The sequence below is a fragment of the Procambarus clarkii genome, chromosome 2 (assembly GCF_040958095.1).
Source record: "Procambarus clarkii isolate CNS0578487 chromosome 2, FALCON_Pclarkii_2.0, whole genome shotgun sequence".
NCBI lineage: Eukaryota > Metazoa > Arthropoda > Malacostraca > Decapoda > Cambaridae > Procambarus > Procambarus clarkii.
The window spans coordinates 34,542,999-34,564,958 of record NC_091151.1 but is presented as its reverse complement, the minus strand read 5'-3'; the positions used below and the strand labels follow the sequence as shown (position 1 = coordinate 34,564,958).

At 46.9% G+C, this 21,960-nt stretch overlaps 1 protein-coding gene across 4 annotated transcripts in view; it reads right to left on the bottom strand.

Annotated features, from left to right (window-relative positions):
- The window catches only part of LOC123748174 (metalloreductase STEAP4-like), a 293,870-nt gene that overhangs the window by 51,512 nt on the left and 220,398 nt on the right, over positions 1-21,960 (bottom strand). For all 4 annotated transcript variants that reach the window (XM_069324221.1, XM_069324217.1, XM_069324222.1 and 1 more), the window contains one exon: positions 15,464-15,591. In XM_069324221.1, coding sequence (XP_069180322.1) covers positions 15,464-15,591 — 128 coding nt within the window. The remainder of the gene's footprint in view (positions 1-15,463; positions 15,592-21,960) is intronic.

The window sequence follows — 21,960 nt, the reverse complement described above, 5'->3', positions numbered from 1 at the left end:
AGGTCCAGAAGAAGAAAGTATCGAATCGACCTGTGCATCACGAGGCTACCTTAGTCGCCATGAAGACTCTACTAACTGTATCGTCTGTGACCTAAGAAAACTGATGCCCATTATCAGGCCTCTACGATTCTAGAGATAAAACTTAATATTTTCTACTAATCAATGCAGTAACCACTAACAAATTATTCAATATATGTAGTTTATGATTATCCATTACTGTGGTGTAAATTACGAACGTACGTATAAACCCCCCAAAGGTGTGGAAGGATAAACCCAAGCAGAAATATTTAATATAATATAGTCCACTAACCACATTCAGTCCATTTCAATAAAAAAAATTAAAATAGATTTCCACTAGTATTTTAACACTACTCAAACAATCTCTTGCCGGGTAATTCTGCACAGTTATGTCACACTGAGAGAGCAGCTGTGTGAAGCCTGGGAGCAGATGTCAGTGTGTCACACTGATAGACCAGCTTCGTGAGGATGGGTAGTGGACGCTGGTGTACCACATTGAGAGCGCAGCTGTGTGGGGATGGGTAGTGGACGCCAGGGTGTCACACTCACAGAACAGCTGTGTGTGGCAACCCGTTCTCGCACTTGCTTCAATATTGGCTTATTTAATAAGTGCATATGTGACATACTAATTTATTGTGAATATTTCAGTTTACCTTGAAAAGCTTCATAGAAAACACCGACCTCACCTAACCTTCTTAGTATGTTAAGATAAGCATCTTATTGCTTCTTATTTACAATTATTACTTAACCTATCAACGGTATAGGTTAATTAATAATTGTTATTAAGAAGCAATAAGATGCTTATCTTAACATACTAAGAAGGTTAGGTGAGGTCGGTGTTTTCTATGAAGCTTTAAAGGTAAACTAAAATATTCACAATCAATTAGTATGTCACATATGCACTTAATAAATAAGCCAATATTGACTATAAGCAAGTGCGAGAACGGGTTGTGTGTGGATAGGGAGCTGGCGCTGTTTTGTCATACTGAAAGAGAAGCCAAGTGAGGACGGGGAGTTGACGCCAGTGTGTCACACTGAGAGAGCAGCTGTGTGAGGATGGGGAGTGGACGCCAGTGTGTCACACTGAGAGAACAGACACACGCACTACCTGCTGCCTCACACATAGTACCAGCTCCCTCACACACACTACCAGCTCCCTCACACTCACTCGCATAACCGGCATGCGCACTCCATGCTGCCTCACTCTCACTAGCAGCTCCCTCACAACTCCCTCACATTGAGTACCAGCTCCCTCACACTCACTTGCAGCTCCCTCACACTGAGTACCAGTTCCCTCACACTCACTTGCAGCTCCCTCACACTGAGTACCAGCTCCCTCACACTCACTTGCAGCTCCCTCACACGCACTCCTTGCTGCCTCACACTCACAGCACTACCAGCTATGAGGCAAACACTTCCAGCTGCCTCACACTCACCCTGCTACCTCACACTCACTACGAGCTCTATCATACTCACTAGTACACCAGTCAAGATGTGGTTTATGGTCCATAATATCAGCTTGTTGTCTGGAATTTATTTATCACTAGCTGTACCCGGCCACGCGTTGCTGTGGCTCAGCAACACATGTGCGTTGCTGAGCCAAAGCAACCTTCCCCCCTGTCTTCTAGTCCTCTCCACCATTCCCCATGCCCCATCCCCTCATCCTCCTAACCACTCCTCACCGGGTTGCTCACTCACCCGTCTCCCTTCTTCCTTCCAAGCATTCCTCACTCACCTGTTCCCTCTTCCTCCAAACAATTCCCCACTCCTGCGTCCACTCGTCCTCCCCGCTATTCCTCCCCTCCCCTGTCCCGTTGTCCTCCCCAACATTCCCCACTCCATCGTCCACTCCTCCTCCCAACAATCTCCCACTCCCCTATTCCCCTCATCCTCCCTACCCTTCCCCCCCCCTCACCCGTCCCCTCGTCTTTTCCACCAACCCCCACTCCTCTGTCCCCTTGTCCTCCCCACCATTCTCCATTCCCCTATCCTCTCGTCCCCAACTGCCTCGTCCCCTTGTCCTCCCCACCATTACCCCCTCCCCTGGCCTCTCGTCCTCCCCAAAATCTCCCACTCCCGTCACCTTGTCCTCCCCAACATTTCCCACTCCCTTGTTCGATGCATTCCCAAACGATCTGATGATCCCATCAGAAAATTAAGAACATCAAATGATCATCACTGATATATACGGAAAAACAGATAAAAAATGAAATTGAAATATTAAAAAATACAAAAATAAACTATACTCAGGAAATGAACGGCATGGAAAACAACACAGCTCAACTTCAATGCAATGTCACACAAAATAAATTAAATCAAAATGAAAATAAATCGAAATTTATGAAAATTATATTTATCAATGCAATCGGAAACACTGAAATGGAATCGTAATATATTTAGTATAACGTGAGTTGCTATTACGTGCAACAGATGGTGCTGTTTTCCGAACAAAGCATGTTTTTACATGTCACAGGTGTGGCATCTATATAGTCGGTATTTAAAAAAACGCGTGTATTCGAGTAATTGTATCAACATTTCAAAGCAATCGATGAAGATTTCAGCGTGTGTTGCTCTTATGTCCAACAGATGGCGCTGTTTTTTAAAAAAGTACGATTTTTCCTGTCACAGGTCTGGCATGCATATCGGAGGTATATAAAAACACGTGCCTATTCGAATGCAACGTTGTGTCAAAATTTCAAAGCAATCGGTAAAGAGGCTTCGAAAATTTCCCTCCCATGAAAAACACATGAAAAAATTAAGTTTTTCAAAAATAGCATGGTTTTTCCCATCACAGACGTGACATCTATATAATATGCATATATAAACCCGCTTGGATGCGAATGGAACGTTGTGTGAAAATTTCAAAGCAATTGGTGAAGAACTTTCGGAGATTAGCGATTTTGAACAAACGAACATTTCCATTTTAATTTATATACTAGCAGTACCCGGCCACGCGTTGCTGTGGCTCAGCAACGCATGTGCATTGCTGAGCCACAGCAACCTTCCCTGTACCCCAGTCCTCCCCACCAATCCCCCCTCACCCGTCCCCTCGTCCTCCCCACCATTCTCCCACTCCCCACCCCTTCGTCCTCCCGACCATTAACCCCCTCCCCAGTCCCCTCGTAGTCCCCACTATCCCCTACTCCCGTCCCCTCGTCCTCCCCACCATTCTCCCACTCCCCACCCCTTCGTCCTCCCGACCATTAACCCCCTCCCCTGTCCCCTCGTAGTCCCCACCTATCCCCTACTCCCTGTCCCCTCGTCCTCCCCACCATTCCCCACTCCCTTGTCTGATGCATTCCCAAATGATCTGGTATTCCCTTCAGAAAATTGAGAACATCAAATGATCTGATGTTCCTATCCTGAAAAATAAGAACAGTTAAAACCAAATGAAAAACAATGTAAAATTAAAAAATAAACTATACTCATGGAATGAACTGTATGGTAAACAACACAGCTCAATTCCAAGGCAATGTCACACAAAATAATGAAACCAAATTGAAAATAAATCCAAATCGAGGAAATTTCAATTTATCAATGCAATCGGAAACACTGAAATGGAATCGTAACATATTTAGTACAGGCAGTATTCAGCCACAGCAACCTTTCCTGTCCCGCAGTCCTCCTCACCATTCTCCCCTCACCCGTCTCCTCAGCCTCCCAACCATTCCCCACTTCACCGTCCCCTCGTCCTCCCCACCATTTCCCACTCCACCATTCCCTCTTCCTTCCCACCGTGCCCCACTCCCCCTGTTCATTTGTCCTCCCCATCCTTCTCCATTCTTCCATCCCCTCGCTCCCACCATCCCAAACTCCCCCATCCCCTCGCAATTCCTCACCATTATCCCCCTCCCATATCCCCTCGTCCTCCCCACCATCTCCCACTTGTGAGGGGGTGGTTCACCAGCTCACTTACAATAGTGCTCTTATGCCTGTGGGAGCCAGTACACTTGTTAAGTGCACTTGTTAAGTGGGCGGACTTAAGTTTTGTACCAGCAACCGAAACATCTAGTGTTTGGGCTCATGTGAGAGCCCCAGTCATCAGCAGTCCATAAATGTTACCCTGGCCGGGGTGGCATGTCTGTGGACAGTGCTAGAGCTGATAGCATCATCTCATTGTATGGCATGGAGCCAGACAACTTTGCGCGCGAACGCCTAGGCCGCAGGCGTGGGGTGGGTAGACATGTGGGGCCCCACGCTCGCTGGCCACTTGAGTGGTTGTCATGGAGACAGCCGCCATCTTAGTAAACATCTTGAGCCGCCATGTTGGTCGGCCATCTTGGAGCTGCCCTAGGGGCTATGCTACACCGTCGCTGATTGGATGAGAGGGGTAGGCCGCTGTATGCCTTCCTCTCATTGGTTATTTCGAGAAGGACGCGGGAAGAGCCGGTGTGAGCATCATTCTGAACACAGCCGCCACCTTGTCAAGACGCATCCTGTACTCAATTCGGCCAAATTGGAGTATAGGGCGTCGTGGTGGCTGGACTACAACTGCTGATGCTTCCTGCTTCACCTACGACATCGGTCGTCACAGAATCCGGCCGAAGTCGTCGCTTGGAGGGGTTTAAGACATTATTGTATGCAGGGGGTAGAGGTACAGTGATCTGGGATCGTGGGGGAATGTGCATACGAGCAGCAACAGACTCGTAGATCCCATACCAGTGATGATTAGACTTGCTAGTGCTCTGTAGCAGTCGATGGGAACGGGGAAATTCGTGTCAGTGTTAAGGCAATTTCCCGTGTTTGTACTACGGTCAGGAACTACCGCCGCCTACGCCACCCGGAGCGAGCCAGCCACCTATAGCGGGGTGCCTGATGTATGGGAATGGTGTGTAAAGCCGGCAGTGTGAATGAGTAAGTACCTATGTGTGTATTTCGGTGATTAGTAGTCTCTAAAGCTTGAATTCGAGGTCAAGTGTTCCGTCACATTGTCACGCAGCACCTGTTCAGGTGGAGTGAATTGTGGGCGAGGAGATTAATCACCTGTGCTGTCATCTTGTCAGTCCAGAGGGACTTGGTGTACACAGACGTACAGTGTGTGTGTGTGTGTGTGGGTACACACGGGAACACAGAATATACATAGTTTAGCCAAGGACGGAGAGGATGTCCATGTAATAAATTCTTTTATTTCATTGTGGTAATCATTTTTGATCGTCCGTGGGACGGAGTGATATCATTTCCATGTGTGGTCTTGCAGGTGTGGAATTCCAACACTGAGCGCTCAGGTATGTGTAACGCCAGTGATTCCTGGCAATGATTATTGTGGAGTGTGCCACAGTGTGGCTTAAATTTCTTGTAGTGTTCCCAGGGCCGTGACAAGTGTGATTTATATAAATATATATATTGTGGTTGCAGTATTAATTAACGTAATTTTGGTGAGGTTTGGTGAGTGACGAGGCCGTCTAGAGAGACCGCCCCCGCTCTGTCGAGTAACGTAACTCTCGAGTGTTTATCGGCATGCGTGACCGATAAATCACTCACCCATGTGATTTAAGGAGTGTGAGATTCTCCTTAGTGTTCCCAATAACGTTTGATAGCTGTAGGCTACATGTGTCAGCGGTAATTATATATATATATATAATCGTAGTGTCACGGTGCCCAGTGTTATTGTGTTATTTACTGTGTGGTGATTGCAATATATTGACCTATGTTCTAGGGGTCATTTGCAGCAGTAAGTAAGTAAGTGTGTGCAGTATCCTAATATTTGGAAATTGGAGTACTTGCCGTGTGTGTTATTGCAAAGGGGGTTGTTATTTGATGGTGATTGTTGCTAGTGTTGAGCAATCACCGTATGTGATTGCAGTTCAGTAAAACCATTGTGGGGCAGTGTTCTAGAGGGTTCATGTCCTGTATGTTATTTTGCTAGATTCTGCAGTATTGTAACGTAAATCACTGTGATTTGTTAGTGTGATTTGTCATTGTCGTGGGGGAACTCGGCTGTAGACGAGTACTTGGATACAAATATATTCTCCTGGTTATCTGGTAGGACATCGAAGTCCAGTATTCAGTGAGGTGATTGCGAGGCAATTAATATAACGTAACCAAGGGAACGCCCATTGCTTTAAGAGAATTTGTTCTTTGACAATTTGAGTAACGTAGAATACGTTTGGGTTAATTTACTTTCCTGTAAGCAGCTACGGTAGTCTCGAGGAGCCTAGCCATCAGCCAGATAAGAATTAGAGTATTGTCTGTCGTAATTAACGGTCAGTGGGCCGGGTAATTGACGTGTTTCAGGAAGTCAAAGTAATTAATCTCGATCCTTGTTTGATCGACTCACACGAAGGCTACATTGTTCCATTAACGTAACGTCGTTATCTGCCCGGAAGTACCGGCATTGGATTGACTCGTGAGAGGAGTAACGTCATTTAGAATAACGTAAACGTGGGGCTAATTTCTGTTATTAGTCGCCTGAATTGGTCTGAGTATGGAAGGCTCAGACGGAATTCGTACCTTAATGTAAATTGCTGAGCCAGTGTGAAAGGTTGCGTATTTTAATTGTTTAATTATTGATCTTGAGGATAGTAATTAATTACTCTAAAGGTAATCACGAGTGATTACCGTTCTCTTAGCACTTTGGACATTGCAAATCAGAGTTTACCATCGCTGAGTGATTAGTAACCGATTAACGTAAATTAACGTAACTAGTAAAGTGATTAATCAGCTGTCTGGAAGTACAGGGATTAATGGGATTTTCTCACTGAATGCTCGACGGGTAGAGTGTTGTTTGATTTCCGCGTTACTAGTGACAGTTGTAAGAGTTGTTAATTTAACGTAAATGTTACCTTGTTATTAACGTAAATGTTATGGTGTTATTAACGTAAATCAATTGTTATTGATTGTCCGTGGGACGTAGTGTTAACGTAAGGATTAATTTGAGGAAGGGTGCTGGAGTTGCCAGTGAACCCATTAGTTATTGTTGTCATTGAAAGACTACTGATTTGATTGCATTGCAACCGCTGTTGCAGGTGTAGACTGCACTGAGGCGTAGAACAGTTAGGAGGTTACTGGAGACGTATTTCAGAACCTACTGTGTCATTTGTTGTAATTGTGATTATAGATCTGTTAGTTCTTGCTTGCTTGTTGATTCCTCTGTGGTCACGCTTATGTTCGAGTTAGTTCATTATGCAGTCCGAGGGGCTGGTGTCTAGCTGTCATTGATAGTGTCACAGGAAGGATTTCGAGTAACGTCATTGACATTTCTTTTTGTTTTGTTGTAGTAGTTAGTACTTTATTGAATAAACTAAGTTGTTATGGTTAACACTGTCTTTTCGTTACACTCCCACACATTATTATTGTTATGCAAATGTTCTTCACACTCGACTAAAATTGAGACTCACTTTCTGAGCTTTGGATCAAATATACGGCACCACACAACAATAAATTATTGTTGTGAGAGCCCGTGACCTACTCGTTAGATTCGCTTCGGCGATTGGCGAAGGTCGGCGGCCTAAGTGGGGGGGATTTCAATTTTCATTGGGGTCTCGGCGTTTGCTCGCGCCTAGTCAATTGTTCATACATGGTCCCAAAGTGAGGAATGAGCTGTTTACTACACTGGTGTGTTAGCTAAGCAAGTCCTTCCTCAGGCGACCTAGTTGAATATCACGACAGGAATAAAGGTTAAAGAATAAAGAAAGTTCTTAGAAATTTTCCGAGCTAAAATTCCTTATACCAATTATAATTTATTCCAAAACTTCTCACAAGTTAAAAAATACACAAAACTCTCACAGCGTGGCGCCCAACGTGGGGCCGTAGACTTTTGATTCATAATCAGAAAAGTAAGATTCATCAAGTTGAGAAACCTGTGAAGAAAGGTGTGCAGAACATTGCAGAACAATATTGCTGTGGGTGTGTATGTTGTCGGTTAGCAGGATTAGGTACACACACACCACACTCACAGAATGGATGAGGATTATAGAAAGAAGTACGTATATCTGTATGTGACTAAGTATGGCGTGCTGCCAAAGGATAGAAACAGTCGTACAGATGAGGAATGTAGGCGGTATGTTGAGGATCATAATGCCTATGTACGGCGTCTATGTCTAGAAAGAGCAAACAGAAGTGATCTAGGGGACAAGGGAGTTCCCCTAGCCGACCGTGGTATAGTCGGTATGTCAGGGGATGTGGGATTGAGTCCACCCCAGGAGAAGGAAGGGGAGTCGCGACCCCAGCCTAGGCTAAGGACTGATTCCTTGGGCCACAGAAACGTTTCGTTGGAAGTAGTCAATCAGATACCAGAACAACCTCTCAGGAGGGGGACTGAACAACCCCAGGAGGAAATTACTTTAGAGTACCTAGCAGCTCAAGCTGATGCTATGAAACTGCAAAGAGAGGATAAGGCCAAATTTGTGGCTTACATGTGGAATGCCCACCACGAGAGATTGACTAGATTGGAGATTGCAAGAGTGCAATCCGAGGCAAGGACGGGGAGTCAAGCCCCTCCTGCCGCGCCAAGCTCAGAGGTACAGGCGCTGGAAGTAGAGATACCTCCTCTATTGCCAAGAGAGGAGAAGATCGATCCTAGGGATGCATACCTAGATCGATGTGTGACAAAGGTTGAAAGGTTTACTCAAGCTCCAAGTAAGGGAGCCAAACCTAAAGAAAGCAAGTCTAAGGGACACCAACAGAAACCCAAGGTTAAGGGACCCAGGTGCTTCACATGCAACATGGCAGGCCACCGAGCAGCTAAGTGCCCGAGCAACACTAGGCTTAAGACTAAGAAGGTGACCAAGGTGCACGTTACAGGCATGAGTACCATGGGAGGTGATGCCCTAAGAGACACACTCGAGTTAACTAGAGGAAGAGTTAATGGGCAATGGACGAGTGTCTTTCGAGACCGGGGTGCTACAGTTAACATGGTCAGGAACAGTTTGGTTGAGCCTGAGAGTAGAACAGGTCGAACCCTCCATGTCCAGTACCCAGATGGCACTGGTAAGGACATGGAAGAAGTGTCCGTGTTGGTAGACACCCCATATATCAAAGGTAAGATCAAGGCTGCGCTAAGTAGAAAGGCAGTGTATGGACTTTTGATAGGTAATACTCCTGGTATAGAGAACCAGGTGGGTCTGTCCTGTGGAAATGACCCAGAGGAAACAGAAACAGGTGAGAGGGAGGTTAAACCCGCTGGCGTTGACACCAAGCGTCAGCCGGCTGGTCGAGCAGAGATCACCGCCGCCCAGACAGAAGAAGAGGCGCAGCAGGTGAAAGGAAACCGGAGCCATCCTCCTCTCCCTATTGCACAGAAAACGAGAACTGATTCAGAGGGACTCAGATGGGTCTCACCAGCTGACGGCGATGTCACACGGCCGCCAGCTGAGGAAGTCAAGGTCGCCTCTTATCAGGCGAAAGATCAGGTGCATGAGGAAAAAGGGAAAAAGAGCAATTTTCCTTCTTTCATTTCACAGAAAACGGAGGTGAGCCCAGTGAGACGGGTGTGGCCCGGATCAGGTGATCCCGCCACAACCTGTCGACCAGCCCGGCCCGCGAGGGTTACCACCACTCAGGAGAGTAAGCGTCTGCTTGATGTTACCAGTGGTGAGGCTAAGGTAGCTGTGGTTCCCACAAGTGAAGTGGATATTCTGGACCAATCTTTCAGGCTGTTGGAAGATCGTTCAGACAAACGAACGGTCGCTGAGAGATTGAAGAACGAGCAGGTCAGTGACCAAGTGCTCAGTGAGGGGCGAGGTTTGACAGCTGCTGAAGAGGCCTCAGCCCAGTCAACTCAGTCGGTAGAGCAACCCGGTCTGAGAGTGACAGACAGACAGGAAGAAAGACCCTGTCACCGGGAAGTCAAGACAGTCTGCTAACTGTCGGGATTGTGTCGGTAGGGTAGGGAAGGTGTTGAGTCTGTACTTCATTGGTAAGTCCATCCCAGTGTGCTACCTATTGTGTCCAGTATGACACAGACCTGTGGGGCGAGAGTGTGAAGGGACTGAGGAAGGGAAGCTGCGAGGCGTTGAGCCGGCTTAACCTGGACCCAGAACCTGAGCACGACCGCACTATGGTCAGGAAGTACCACCCTGGACGAGCCAGTGACGTCACATCTTGTCCCGCCAGCCACCGACGTCAACAGAAAACGGATGAATCACCACCACCACCCAGCCGCCGTGCACTTAATTAAGAGCCAAGTGTAAGTGGCTGGTGATTTTTAGATGAAATTTTCCTCCGGGAAATTTTATCTTTTTGGTGGGGAGTTATGTGAGGGGGTGGTTCACCAGCTCACTTACAATAGTGCTCTTATGCCTGTGGGAGCCAGTACACTTGTTAAGTGCACTTGTTAAGTGGGCGGACTTAAGTTTTGTACCAGCAACCGAAACATCTAGTGTTTGGGCTCATGTGAGAGCCCCAGTCATCAGCAGTCCATAAATGTTACCCTGGCCGGGGTGGCATGTCTGTGGACAGTGCTAGAGCTGATAGCATCATCTCATTGTATGGCATGGAGCCAGACAACTTTGCGCGCGAACGCCTAGGCCGCAGGCGTGGGGTGGGTAGACATGTGGGGCCCCACGCTCGCTGGCCACTTGAGTGGTTGTCATGGAGACAGCCGCCATCTTAGTAAACATCTTGAGCCGCCATGTTGGTCGGCCATCTTGGAGCTGCCCTAGGGGCTATGCTACACCGTCGCTGATTGGATGAGAGGGGTAGGCCGCTGTATGCCTTCCTCTCATTGGTTATTTCGAGAAGGACGCGGGAAGAGCCGGTGTGAGCATCATTCTGAACACAGCCGCCACCTTGTCAAGACGCATCCTGTACTCAATTCGGCCAAATTGGAGTATAGGGCGTCGTGGTGGCTGGACTACAACTGCTGATGCTTCCTGCTTCACCTACGACATCGGTCGTCACAGAATCCGGCCGAAGTCGTCGCTTGGAGGGGTTTAAGACATTATTGTATGCAGGGGGTAGAGGTACAGTGATCTGGGATCGTAGGGGAATGTGCATACGAGCAGCAACAGACTCGTAGATCCCATACCAGTGATGATTAGACTTGCTAGTGCTCTGTAGCAGTCGATGGGAACGGGGAAATTCGTGTCAGTGTTAAGGCAATTTCCCGTGTTTGTACTACGGTCAGGAACTACCGCCGCCTACGCCACCCGGAGCGAGCCAGCCACCTATAGCGGGGTGCCTGATGTATGGGAATGGTGTGTAAAGCCGGCAGTGTGAATGAGTAAGTACCTATGTGTGTATTTCGGTGATTAGTAGTCTCTAAAGCTTGAATTCGAGGTCAAGTGTTCCGTCACATTGTCACGCAGCACCTGTTCAGGTGGAGTGAATTGTGGGCGAGGAGATTAATCACCTGTGCTGTCATCTTGTCAGTCCAGAGGGACTTGGTGTACACAGACGTACAGTGTGTGTGTGTGTGTGTGGGTACACACGGGAACACAGAATATACATAGTTTAGCCAAGGACGGAGAGGATGTCCATGTAATAAATTCTTTTATTTCATTGTGGTAATCATTTTTGATCGTCCGTGGGACGGAGTGATATCATTTCCATGTGTGGTCTTGCAGGTGTGGAATTCCAACACTGAGCGCTCAGGTATGTGTAACGCCAGTGATTCCTGGCAATGATTATTGTGGAGTGTGCCACAGTGTGGCTTAAATTTCTTGTAGTGTTCCCAGGGCCGTGACAAGTGTGATTTATATAAATATATATATTGTGGTTGCAGTATTAATTAACGTAATTTTGGTGAGGTTTGGTGAGTGACGAGGCCGTCTAGAGAGACCGCCCCCGCTCTGTCGAGTAACGTAACTCTCGAGTGTTTATCGGCATGCGTGACCGATAAATCACTCACCCATGTGATTTAAGGAGTGTGAGATTCTCCTTAGTGTTCCCAATAACGTTTGATAGCTGTAGGCTACATGTGTCAGCGGTAATTATATATATATATATAATCGTAGTGTCACGGTGCCCAGTGTTATTGTGTTATTTACTGTGTGGTGATTGCAATATATTGACCTATGTTCTAGGGGTCATTTGCAGCAGTAAGTAAGTAAGTGTGTGCAGTATCCTAATATTTGGAAATTGGAGTACTTGCCGTGTGTGTTATTGCAAAGGGGGTTGTTATTTGATGGTGATTGTTGCTAGTGTTGAGCAATCACCGTATGTGATTGCAGTTCAGTAAAACCATTGTGGGGCAGTGTTCTAGAGGGTTCATGTCCTGTATGTTATTTTGCTAGATTCTGCAGTATTGTAACGTAAATCACTGTGATTTGTTAGTGTGATTTGTCATTGTCGTGGGGGAACTCGGCTGTAGACGAGTACTTGGATACAAATATATTCTCCTGGTTATCTGGTAGGACATCGAAGTCCAGTATTCAGTGAGGTGATTGCGAGGCAATTAATATAACGTAACCAAGGGAACGCCCATTGCTTTAAGAGAATTTGTTCTTTGACAATTTGAGTAACGTAGAATACGTTTGGGTTAATTTACTTTCCTGTAAGCAGCTACGGTAGTCTCGAGGAGCCTAGCCATCAGCCAGATAAGAATTAGAGTATTGTCTGTCGTAATTAACGGTCAGTGGGCCGGGTAATTGACGTGTTTCAGGAAGTCAAAGTAATTAATCTCGATCCTTGTTTGATCGACTCACACGAAGGCTACATTGTTCCATTAACGTAACGTCGTTATCTGCCCGGAAGTACCGGCATTGGATTGACTCGTGAGAGGAGTAACGTCATTTAGAATAACGTAAACGTGGGGCTAATTTCTGTTATTAGTCGCCTGAATTGGTCTGAGTATGGAAGGCTCAGACGGAATTCGTACCTTAATGTAAATTGCTGAGCCAGTGTGAAAGGTTGCGTATTTTAATTGTTTAATTATTGATCTTGAGGATAGTAATTAATTACTCTAAAGGTAATCACGAGTGATTACCGTTCTCTTAGCACTTTGGACATTGCAAATCAGAGTTTACCATCGCTGAGTGATTAGTAACCGATTAACGTAAATTAACGTAACTAGTAAAGAGATTAATCAGCTGTCTGGAAGTACAGGGATTAATGGGATTTTCTCACTGAATGCTCGACGGGTAGAGTGTTGTTTGATTTCCGCGTTACTAGTGACAGTTGTAAGAGTTGTTAATTTAACGTAAATGTTACCTTGTTATTAACGTAAATGTTATGGTGTTATTAACGTAAATCAATTGTTATTGATTGTCCGTGGGACGTAGTGTTAACGTAAGGATTAATTTGAGGAAGGGTGCTGGAGTTGCCAGTGAACCCATTAGTTATTGTTGTCATTGAAAGACTACTGATTTGATTGCATTGCAACCGCTGTTGCAGGTGTAGACTGCACTGAGGCGTAGAACAGTTAGGAGGTTACTGGAGACGTATTTCAGAACCTACTGTGTCATTTGTTGTAATTGTGATTATAGATCTGTTAGTTCTTGCTTGCTTGTTGATTCCTCTGTGGTCACGCTTATGTTCGAGTTAGTTCATTATGCAGTCCGAGGGGCTGGTGTCTAGCTGTCATTGATAGTGTCACAGGAAGGATTTCGAGTAACGTCATTGACATTTCTTTTTGTTTTGTTGTAGTAGTTAGTACTTTATTGAATAAACTAAGTTGTTATGGTTAACACTGTCTTTTCGTTACACTCCCACACATTATTATTGTTATGCAAATGTTCTTCACACTCGACTAAAATTGAGACTCACTTTCTGAGCTTTGGATCAAATATACGGCACCACACAACAATAAATTATTGTTGTGAGAGCCCGTGACCTACTCGTTAGATTCGCTTCGGCGATTGGCGAAGGTCGGCGGCCTAAGTGGGGGGGATTTCAATTTTCATTGGGGTCTCGGCGTTTGCTCGCGCCTAGTCAATTGTTCATACATGGTCCCAAAGTGAGGAATGAGCTGTTTACTACACTGGTGTGTTAGCTAAGCAAGTCCTTCCTCAGGCGACCTAGTTGAATATCACGACAGGAATAAAGGTTAAAGAATAAAGAAAGTTCTTAGAAATTTTCCGAGCTAAAATTCCTTATACCAATTATAATTTATTCCAAAACTTCTCACAAGTTAAAAAATACACAAAACTCTCACACCACTTCTGTCCTCTCGTCATCCCCACCATTTCCCACTCCCTCGTCCGATGCCTTCCCAAATGGTCTGATGTTCCCATTAGAAAATTTTGCACCCCATTAGTAATGTTTTCATCAGAAAATTGGGAACATCAAATGATCTGATGTTTCCATCACTGAAATATATGAAAAACAGTTAAAAATGAAATGAAAATTTGAAAAAATAAAAAAAATAAACTATGCTGACAAAATGAATGGTATGGTAAACAACACAGTTCAATTCCAACACAATGTCACACAAAATAATTCAATAAAAAAATAATAAATCGAAATCTATGAAAAAAAATTATCAATGTAATCAGAAACATTAAAATGGAATTCGTGACATATTTAGTATAGCGTGCATGTTGCTATTATGTGCAACAGATGGCGCTGTTTTTCAAAAACGCATGTTTTTATCTGTCACAGGGGTGGCATCTATATAGTAGGTATGTAAACCACGCGCCTATTCGAATGCAACGTTGTGTCAAAATTTCAAAGTAATAGGTGAAGAACTTTTGGAGATTACAGCGTATGTTGCTCTAACGTCCAACAGATGGCGCTGTTTTTAAAAAAAAACACATGTTTTCTTCCTGTCACAGGTGAGGCATGCATACAGTAGATATATAAAAATACGTGCCTATTCGAATGCAACGTATTTTCAAAGCAATTGGTAAAGAGGTTACGAAGATTTGCCTCACATGAAAATCACATGAAAAGACAGAAAAAGTATGTTTTTTACCGTCACAGACGTGACATTTATATAGTATGTATATATAAACCTGGACGGATGCAAATGGAACTTTGTGTGAAAATTTCAAAGCAATCGGTGAAGAACTTTCGGAGATTAGCGATTTTGAACAAACGAACATTTCCATTTTTATTTATATAGATTTTTATATAAGTTTCTCATCAAAATGTTTTATCTTAAAAATTAAAAACTTCACAAATATTCAACTCATCATCATTTTTATCCTTCTTTTGCATTCAATAAATCCTCTTGTTGTTGTTGTTGTTTTGCCACTTGCTCGTACCACCAAACTGTTGCTCTCGTTCAACCATCTGTTCAAGCACCAAGACCGTTGTTGTCGAAAGTTTTCTGGTAGTCTCTCACTCAAAGACAACTGTTGTTCTCTACTAAACTTTAGTCAATGATGTATCCTAACTACTTAGCATTTATTTTTTAATAATGTATCTATGAGAGCTATCTACAATGATCATTTTGATTATGATTTAAAATTATTGTGAGGAGTTTGGAGAGAGAAAGCCTGCAGAGTACAGCATGACGACCTGCACCAGGTATAAAACAGCTTAAACAGTCCCAGGTGTTTCCTGACCTTGAGCCACCTGCGCACAGCATGACGACCTGCTCTAGGTAAGAACTTATACTACTCACGTGGATGACAGCATTAAACAGCATGAGCAGTCCCAGGTGTTTCCTGGCCTTGAGCCACCTGTCCAGCCATCGTGGGAATTGGGAGTACTTGGTACCTCGGGCCAGCTGCACGTACGCAGCTATCACACCTGTCAATAAGCGCCAGTGTAATGTATAACAAATGAAAACTTAATTGCACAATAAACTGCATTATCTTTCAGTTTTAACATAGAAAAAGTAACATAAAACATGTAAAAAAATTGCAAAGTTTACTCAAGACGAAAGGGCAGAGAATAAAATGTGACCCTTCCCTCGTCACTACCTGTGATGGCTCATAGAGTCAATATTCCTGAGGCTTGGTCTCTTACAGATCATCCTAGCTAATGGTCTTCTCAATCAGGCTATTACATACTGCTGCTCGCATTTTGAGGTGTCACAGCCCGGTTGATAAGGTATTCTTTGGAGGTGTTTATCAAGTTCTCCTTTGAACACTGCGAGGGTCGGTTAGTTATATTGTTGTGTTCAGAGCAAGAGTTGAACAGTGTTGGTATCGTGATGTTCACTGAAGTGCCTCTCAGCTTACCTGGTGTTCAACGCGGCTGATTTGACCTTCCTGCCATGCCTCCTGGGCTTGTAAGAATTATTTTCTTGTGCACCACAGAAGTATGTTCCTCTAATATTTTCCGCATATAAATTATTAGATATCCTTCTCGCCTTGCCAAGTGAATACAGATTGAACAGTTTTAGGCGGTCACATAATTTGCATGTTTTTTTAATATATTTGCTCACTTAAAGATCTCTGGACGTTTTCTAGGTCAGCAATTTCTGCAGCTTTGAGTGGGGCTGTTAGTGCGCAACAATTTTCCATCTGAGTGAGCAACAGTGTCTTAAAAATCAACGCACTATTATTGCGTTGGCATCTCTTGTGTTTTTTAATTGATGTCCGAGCAAATCGTGGTAGTATCTTATTTAACAGCGCCGAGAAGCAGGTCACCTTACGGTTTGCTTCACCATTGCTACCTTAGGGAGAGTAAGGTATGTAAGTACTTGTGAATGAGTCTCCATCAAATACAGTCGAGGAAATGTCTTCCTTTACCTAAGTTTCTTGGAAAGTGCAAAATGGCAACACCCGTTGGTTGTTTTTGTTGTTGTTGTTGAGTTAGGGGCGACGACGATCGTGGGATCGGATGCGCCCCGGCGTACCCGTGAAGGGTGATTCGCAAAGCCAGGAAAGGCGAAATGCCAACCCAAAACGCGAAACGAGTGACGCCAAGCACTAGAAACTAATATGCCACACGGCAAAGCAACGCACAAAGGGAGAGGCAGAAGCACATAATAGAACAGGGCAAACAAACAGCCAGAAGGGCACACAGCATGTAATAGAGCAAATACACAGGAAATCAGAGCACATACTTGCCCGGGAGCTTGGCCCGCGGGAACCGTACATTAAACGCCTCCCAGAACACCCATTGCAAAGGGTCCCGTCCATCCACCGGGGACGCCATAACATCCGGAACCGGGGCAACAAACACCTGCAAACTGGGGACCCAGATGGTAGTACTCAGGAGGCGAGAAGTCGCTACTCGCCCCCACAGAAAGGGAACTTGCCCACCATGAAAGCACTCCGGTCCGTCAGACAGCAGTAACTCAGCAATCTTCGACCAGTGATCCGGCGGCATCACAGACGCCAGCAACACGTCCCCCAGGGCCCCAACGCGCACCCGCACCACAGGGGTACCCGCAGCCCCGGGCACACCACCAGACGACAGCAGGGAACCCGGACAGCGCGCATCCTTCCGTAACGCCACCACCAGGCCACGCCCAGCACCAGAATCCACACCATCCCTGGCAGCGGAAGCCACCACCCCCCCACTGTGTAGAGTCCCCCGGCGGAGAAAGAACCGAAGGCACCCCCGAGACACAGGCACCAGCACCGGCAGGCACATGGACCTCTGCCACCACGAACCGCGGAGACATCGACGCATCCGTATCCACACTGTCAATACCCGAAGCCCCGCAGTCACTGAAGTCACCAACGTCGGCCCAGGAAGAAGAAGAACGCCGGGAACGTTTGGGCACCGGCCGGATATCGTCAGAGCCGGTAAGTGACCCAGAAACACGGGTACCACGAGCCGAAGGAACCGACGCCAGAACGGCAGCAGCCTCTACCACAGGTGAAACCGGGCCATACACAGCAGGAGGCTCCACAGCCACCCCAGCACCAAGCACATCCGGGACCCGAGTCACGGACACAGGGCCAGGCGCAGCATCAAAAGACGAGGGAGAAGACAGCGACGTCACACAGGGGGCTCCAGGAAGGCCAACGGGAGCAGCTGGAACAGCGACAGGATCAGGCATACCAACCGACGGTACCAGACCAACAGACGTCCGGAGGAGGGACGGCAACAACCGGAGGAACGGCAGGCGCCGCCGGGGAAGCTGCAGCAGCAAACGAGATGTGCACCACCTCATCAACATCACCGGAGACTGCCTCCAGAGGGAGCGGCGGGAAATCCTCATCGCAGAACAAGTTAACAGGAGCAGCAGGGGCCTCAGAGCACCCTGCAGCCTGATGCCCCAACAGGCCACACCGGAAACAGGTACGAGGCTGCCGGGCATAATACACCCGGACGTAGTATCCCATAAGCCGGACAGAAGAAGGTATATCCGACCGCAGGAGCATCCCCAACGTGCGAATGTTTGTACGCCTCCCAGCATACCGCCCCGAGGAGAGCGTGTTCACTCGCACGCTGACAATAGTACCAAACCCCCCGAAGTAACGCCTGAGGAGGTCATCAGGGAATTCCAGGGGCGCACCATGGATACTGACATAAGTCAGGGCACCACTGCGGTCTGAAATCGCCACAGAGCCGGCATCGTGTGGCACCGGCAACGTACGCCCCCCGACGGAGGAAGTCCCGGTACTCGTCCTCCCCCACGAACTTAATAACAACCCGATGGGCCGTAACTAGCTCCACACTGTAAACAGCTTCTACCGGGACACGAAGCATGTCACACATCACCATCTCGATGGTCGGATAACCAGCCTTACAAGTGAACTCCAGGCCCACGGAATTCACACGCTGAACAGGAGGAAGATGGCCTCACATGTCAGAACTGCCACGTCAACGCAGCCAGGCAGGCAACAAAACTAGTAGAGCAGGGACGCCCACACCACCTGGTGACCAAAACAGCAAACAACTCCAACAGCCACGGAGGGTCGGTAAACGTCCTCACTCCACGGCCGCTAGCAGTCGACCTTGGTTGTTGTTGTAGTCATGTATTAGATTATCAATGAATAGCGGCTTTGTAACGACGCTTCTCATTGGTCTAAACACCACACACCGGTTTATATCATTCACACTTCTATCGAAAGGAATATAGTGTAGAGCGGTGGATATAAATGAATATATGTAGATCAGTGAAAAGGGAGATGGCTCTACTTTTGTGTTTAAAAGTTTACAAACCTTTTCTGTAAACGATATACATATGATAATTTTATGGATTGGCATTTGGCTGGTGAGAAGAGACGACGTAACGTCACACGAAACGCTACCATGATCATAGTTGACAATCAACAACACAGTTAGTTTTGTTCATTTATTATGCACCTCATACCCAACCTGTGGGCGGTAGTGGAATTGGATACTGAGTCATATAATGGGTTCAGGGACTCAACTCCAAACTGATTTAGCTAAGTAAGTTACAGTCTTGATGAGCTAGATAGAAAATACAATCTTCACATCAACAAATGGGCCCGAGACCGACCACAATTAGTTTCTAAATTAAACAACTGATATATGAGAAGAGCTAGTGTCATAATTTATATGTCTATCTTGTACACCTCCCCTTAACCATTGGACCAGGGTGGGACGGTTACAATCACTCACATTTACTAGAGAATTGCTCTGGCAGTCGTGGGGTACGGTTCTTCCGTCCGGCCACTGCAGTTGTTGTCAACCTGTGAGGAGTGAGAACCTGAGTGTTGCTGCTGGCGTGGCTTGTGTCCCGTGTTTCTGCTGAGGGACTCCTGGGACCGTGACCGTCTGCAATCATGAGGGGCCTGTGCCCCCTGTCACCAGACAGGCCTTCATTGGCCTGGAGTTCTCTGGGATTACTTTCTATCACGCAGTGGAGGTGGTGTTGATTGATATGCTCCGTGTCCCTGTGGAGTCTGTGTGTGGGGTGCAGCTGCTTGCCGGACGGCGGGCGATTGTCAAGTTCGGCTCCCTATTGATATACCAAGATCTCGTCTCGCGCTATGATGGGCGCTCATTTACTCCTCCTGGAGATGGTGGGTCGGTGACCCCTCTCTGACCGTTGTGGAACCCCGACGAATGTGGCAGTGCATGGGATGCCTTTTGAGTTCCCTGAGGATCTTCTACGTCGATACTTTGCCCGGTTTGGGTGGGTCCTACATGTAAGGATGAATGTCGTTCCTACCGGAAGATTGAAAGGGGGGTCCCGTGTGGGACCTGCACTCTCGCCATGAGCCTCAGGGATCCTGTACCGTCCTCCATCATGCTGTTGGGGTTCCCAATTCGTGTTTTTCATGCGGGACAACCTCGGACATGTTTCAGGTGCGGCCTACCGGGTCACCTGGCCACGGGATGTAAGGAGTGCCGGGTCACACCTGTTAACCTCTTCCAGGAGGAGGATTTTCCCCCGCTGTCGGCCCCGGACCTGTCTCCAAATGCTGGACCGTGTGATGATTCCCTGCCAGCTTCTACCCCGGTGTTGGCTGGTGGTGTGGATATTGACGTGGGGCGGCCCCGCCCCCACTGCCAGCTTCCCCGCTTTCGACGTCCCTGCCCCTGCCACTCCAGCCCGCTCCGTCTCGGCCGCCCCTGCCTGCTCCATCCCTGCATGCAGCGTCTTCTGTCCCTTTGGATGTCCGAGGCGAGTTATCTCCTGCGGTGTGTGGTCCGATGCCCCCGGCCGTGGAGGCTGTGGTTCTCAGGGGCCAGGCATGGAAGGCGTGTCCGTCAGAGAGTTCTGCTGTGTTACGGGATGATGAGGGTGACTGCTCAGATGACTGGTAGCCTGTCTCCAAGTGCTTGAGGCAGGTCTCGAGTACATCTCCCCTTCGTGGTGTGCCTTGGGTGGAGGTAGGAGAGTACTTTGATCTGGCTTCTCCCTCAGAGGTTGGCGGTGCTGTGCTACCTCCTGAGTCGCCCCCTACACCTACTACTGTTGGCTCCTCATGGTGGGAGGTTGCTCTTGCCGAGCGGGACCTCGTCGTGGTCTTAAGGAAAGATGTGCGCCAGGGTGCTTCTGCTCCTGTGCCCGGTGGCGAGAGCCCTGACGTGTCTGTGTCCTCTGCAGGTCCCCCCCCAGTGTGCAGCCCCGTGAGAAGCCTCGTGCACAGGCCAGTACGAAGCCCTCTGCGGTGCCCTGTGCGGCGCCTGGCGTGGCACCTGGATAGCCTCCATGTGTGGATTCCAGTGCAAAACCCCTAGTGTGGACCTCTTCTCTGTGATCGCGGCTGACGGGGGCGTGGTCCCTCAGTCGCGGTGTTTGGACCTTACTTGGGACGACAAGGTGCGTCCGGTCCCGTGGTGCTCGTCAACTATTTGGGTAGCCAGGTTAAAGGTATATGGGGTACTTGATTGGATGCCTCGGCCTTGTGCGTCTCCTGGTAAACCAGTGTCCGAAGACGTTCAGCTGGTTTGGGAGGTGTAATGCTTACGTTTCCCAGCACAGGAATTTCCGGACAAGTATTGATAGTGCCTGTGTTTGATTGTATTCTCTCTGTCTGTGATTTTGTTACCGTGTCTGCGGTTCTATGTATGTTTTGTCTACGTGTTAGGTTTCGCCCTGATGGGCAGTGTGCTTGTTTGTGTGTTCCGTATGCGTTTTTTGGTTGTGCTGTACTGTTTGTGTCCTGTGTTAGCTTTGTGTTCTGTTATTTGTGTTGTTTCTAGGGCTGTTGGGTGTGTGTATGTGAGCGTGTGTGTTTGCCGGTTCCTGCATGTTCCGGTGCTTGTTTTGTTTTGTTTCTGCTTTGCATGTGTGGGTGTCATTTCTTTATGTTCTTTCCCGGTCCCTCTGTGTTCCGGTTAGGAATTCCTGTCTGTCTTGGCTTTTTGTCCTGCTTGTGTGGCCCTTCAGGCTGGGTTGTGTATCTAGTTTTGTAATTGTTATTTTGTACCATATTGTTTCTGTTTTTTTCATGTTTCCTTTTGTATGCTTGTTTTGTTTTTCAGTTTTGTGTTTCCTTTCTCTGTTGTTCTCATGTGTTGTTTTGTGCGTTATGGATCACTACTCGTGCGGTTTGGTAGGCTGTGTTTATGTGTATTTAATGTGCTTTATCAATAAAAAGAAAGAAAGAAAAAACTCACATTTACTACCTGCAGTTAGCAAATTGGAATATTTGGCTAAAATTTCTGGTTGCTGATCATTTTGAATGAAATATTTACACATATCTTGACCACTTGTTATGGAATTGTCTCTAAATTCACATATATTTTCGCACTTCATCACATAGTGATGGAAGGTGATGGAATAATTCTGTTGGC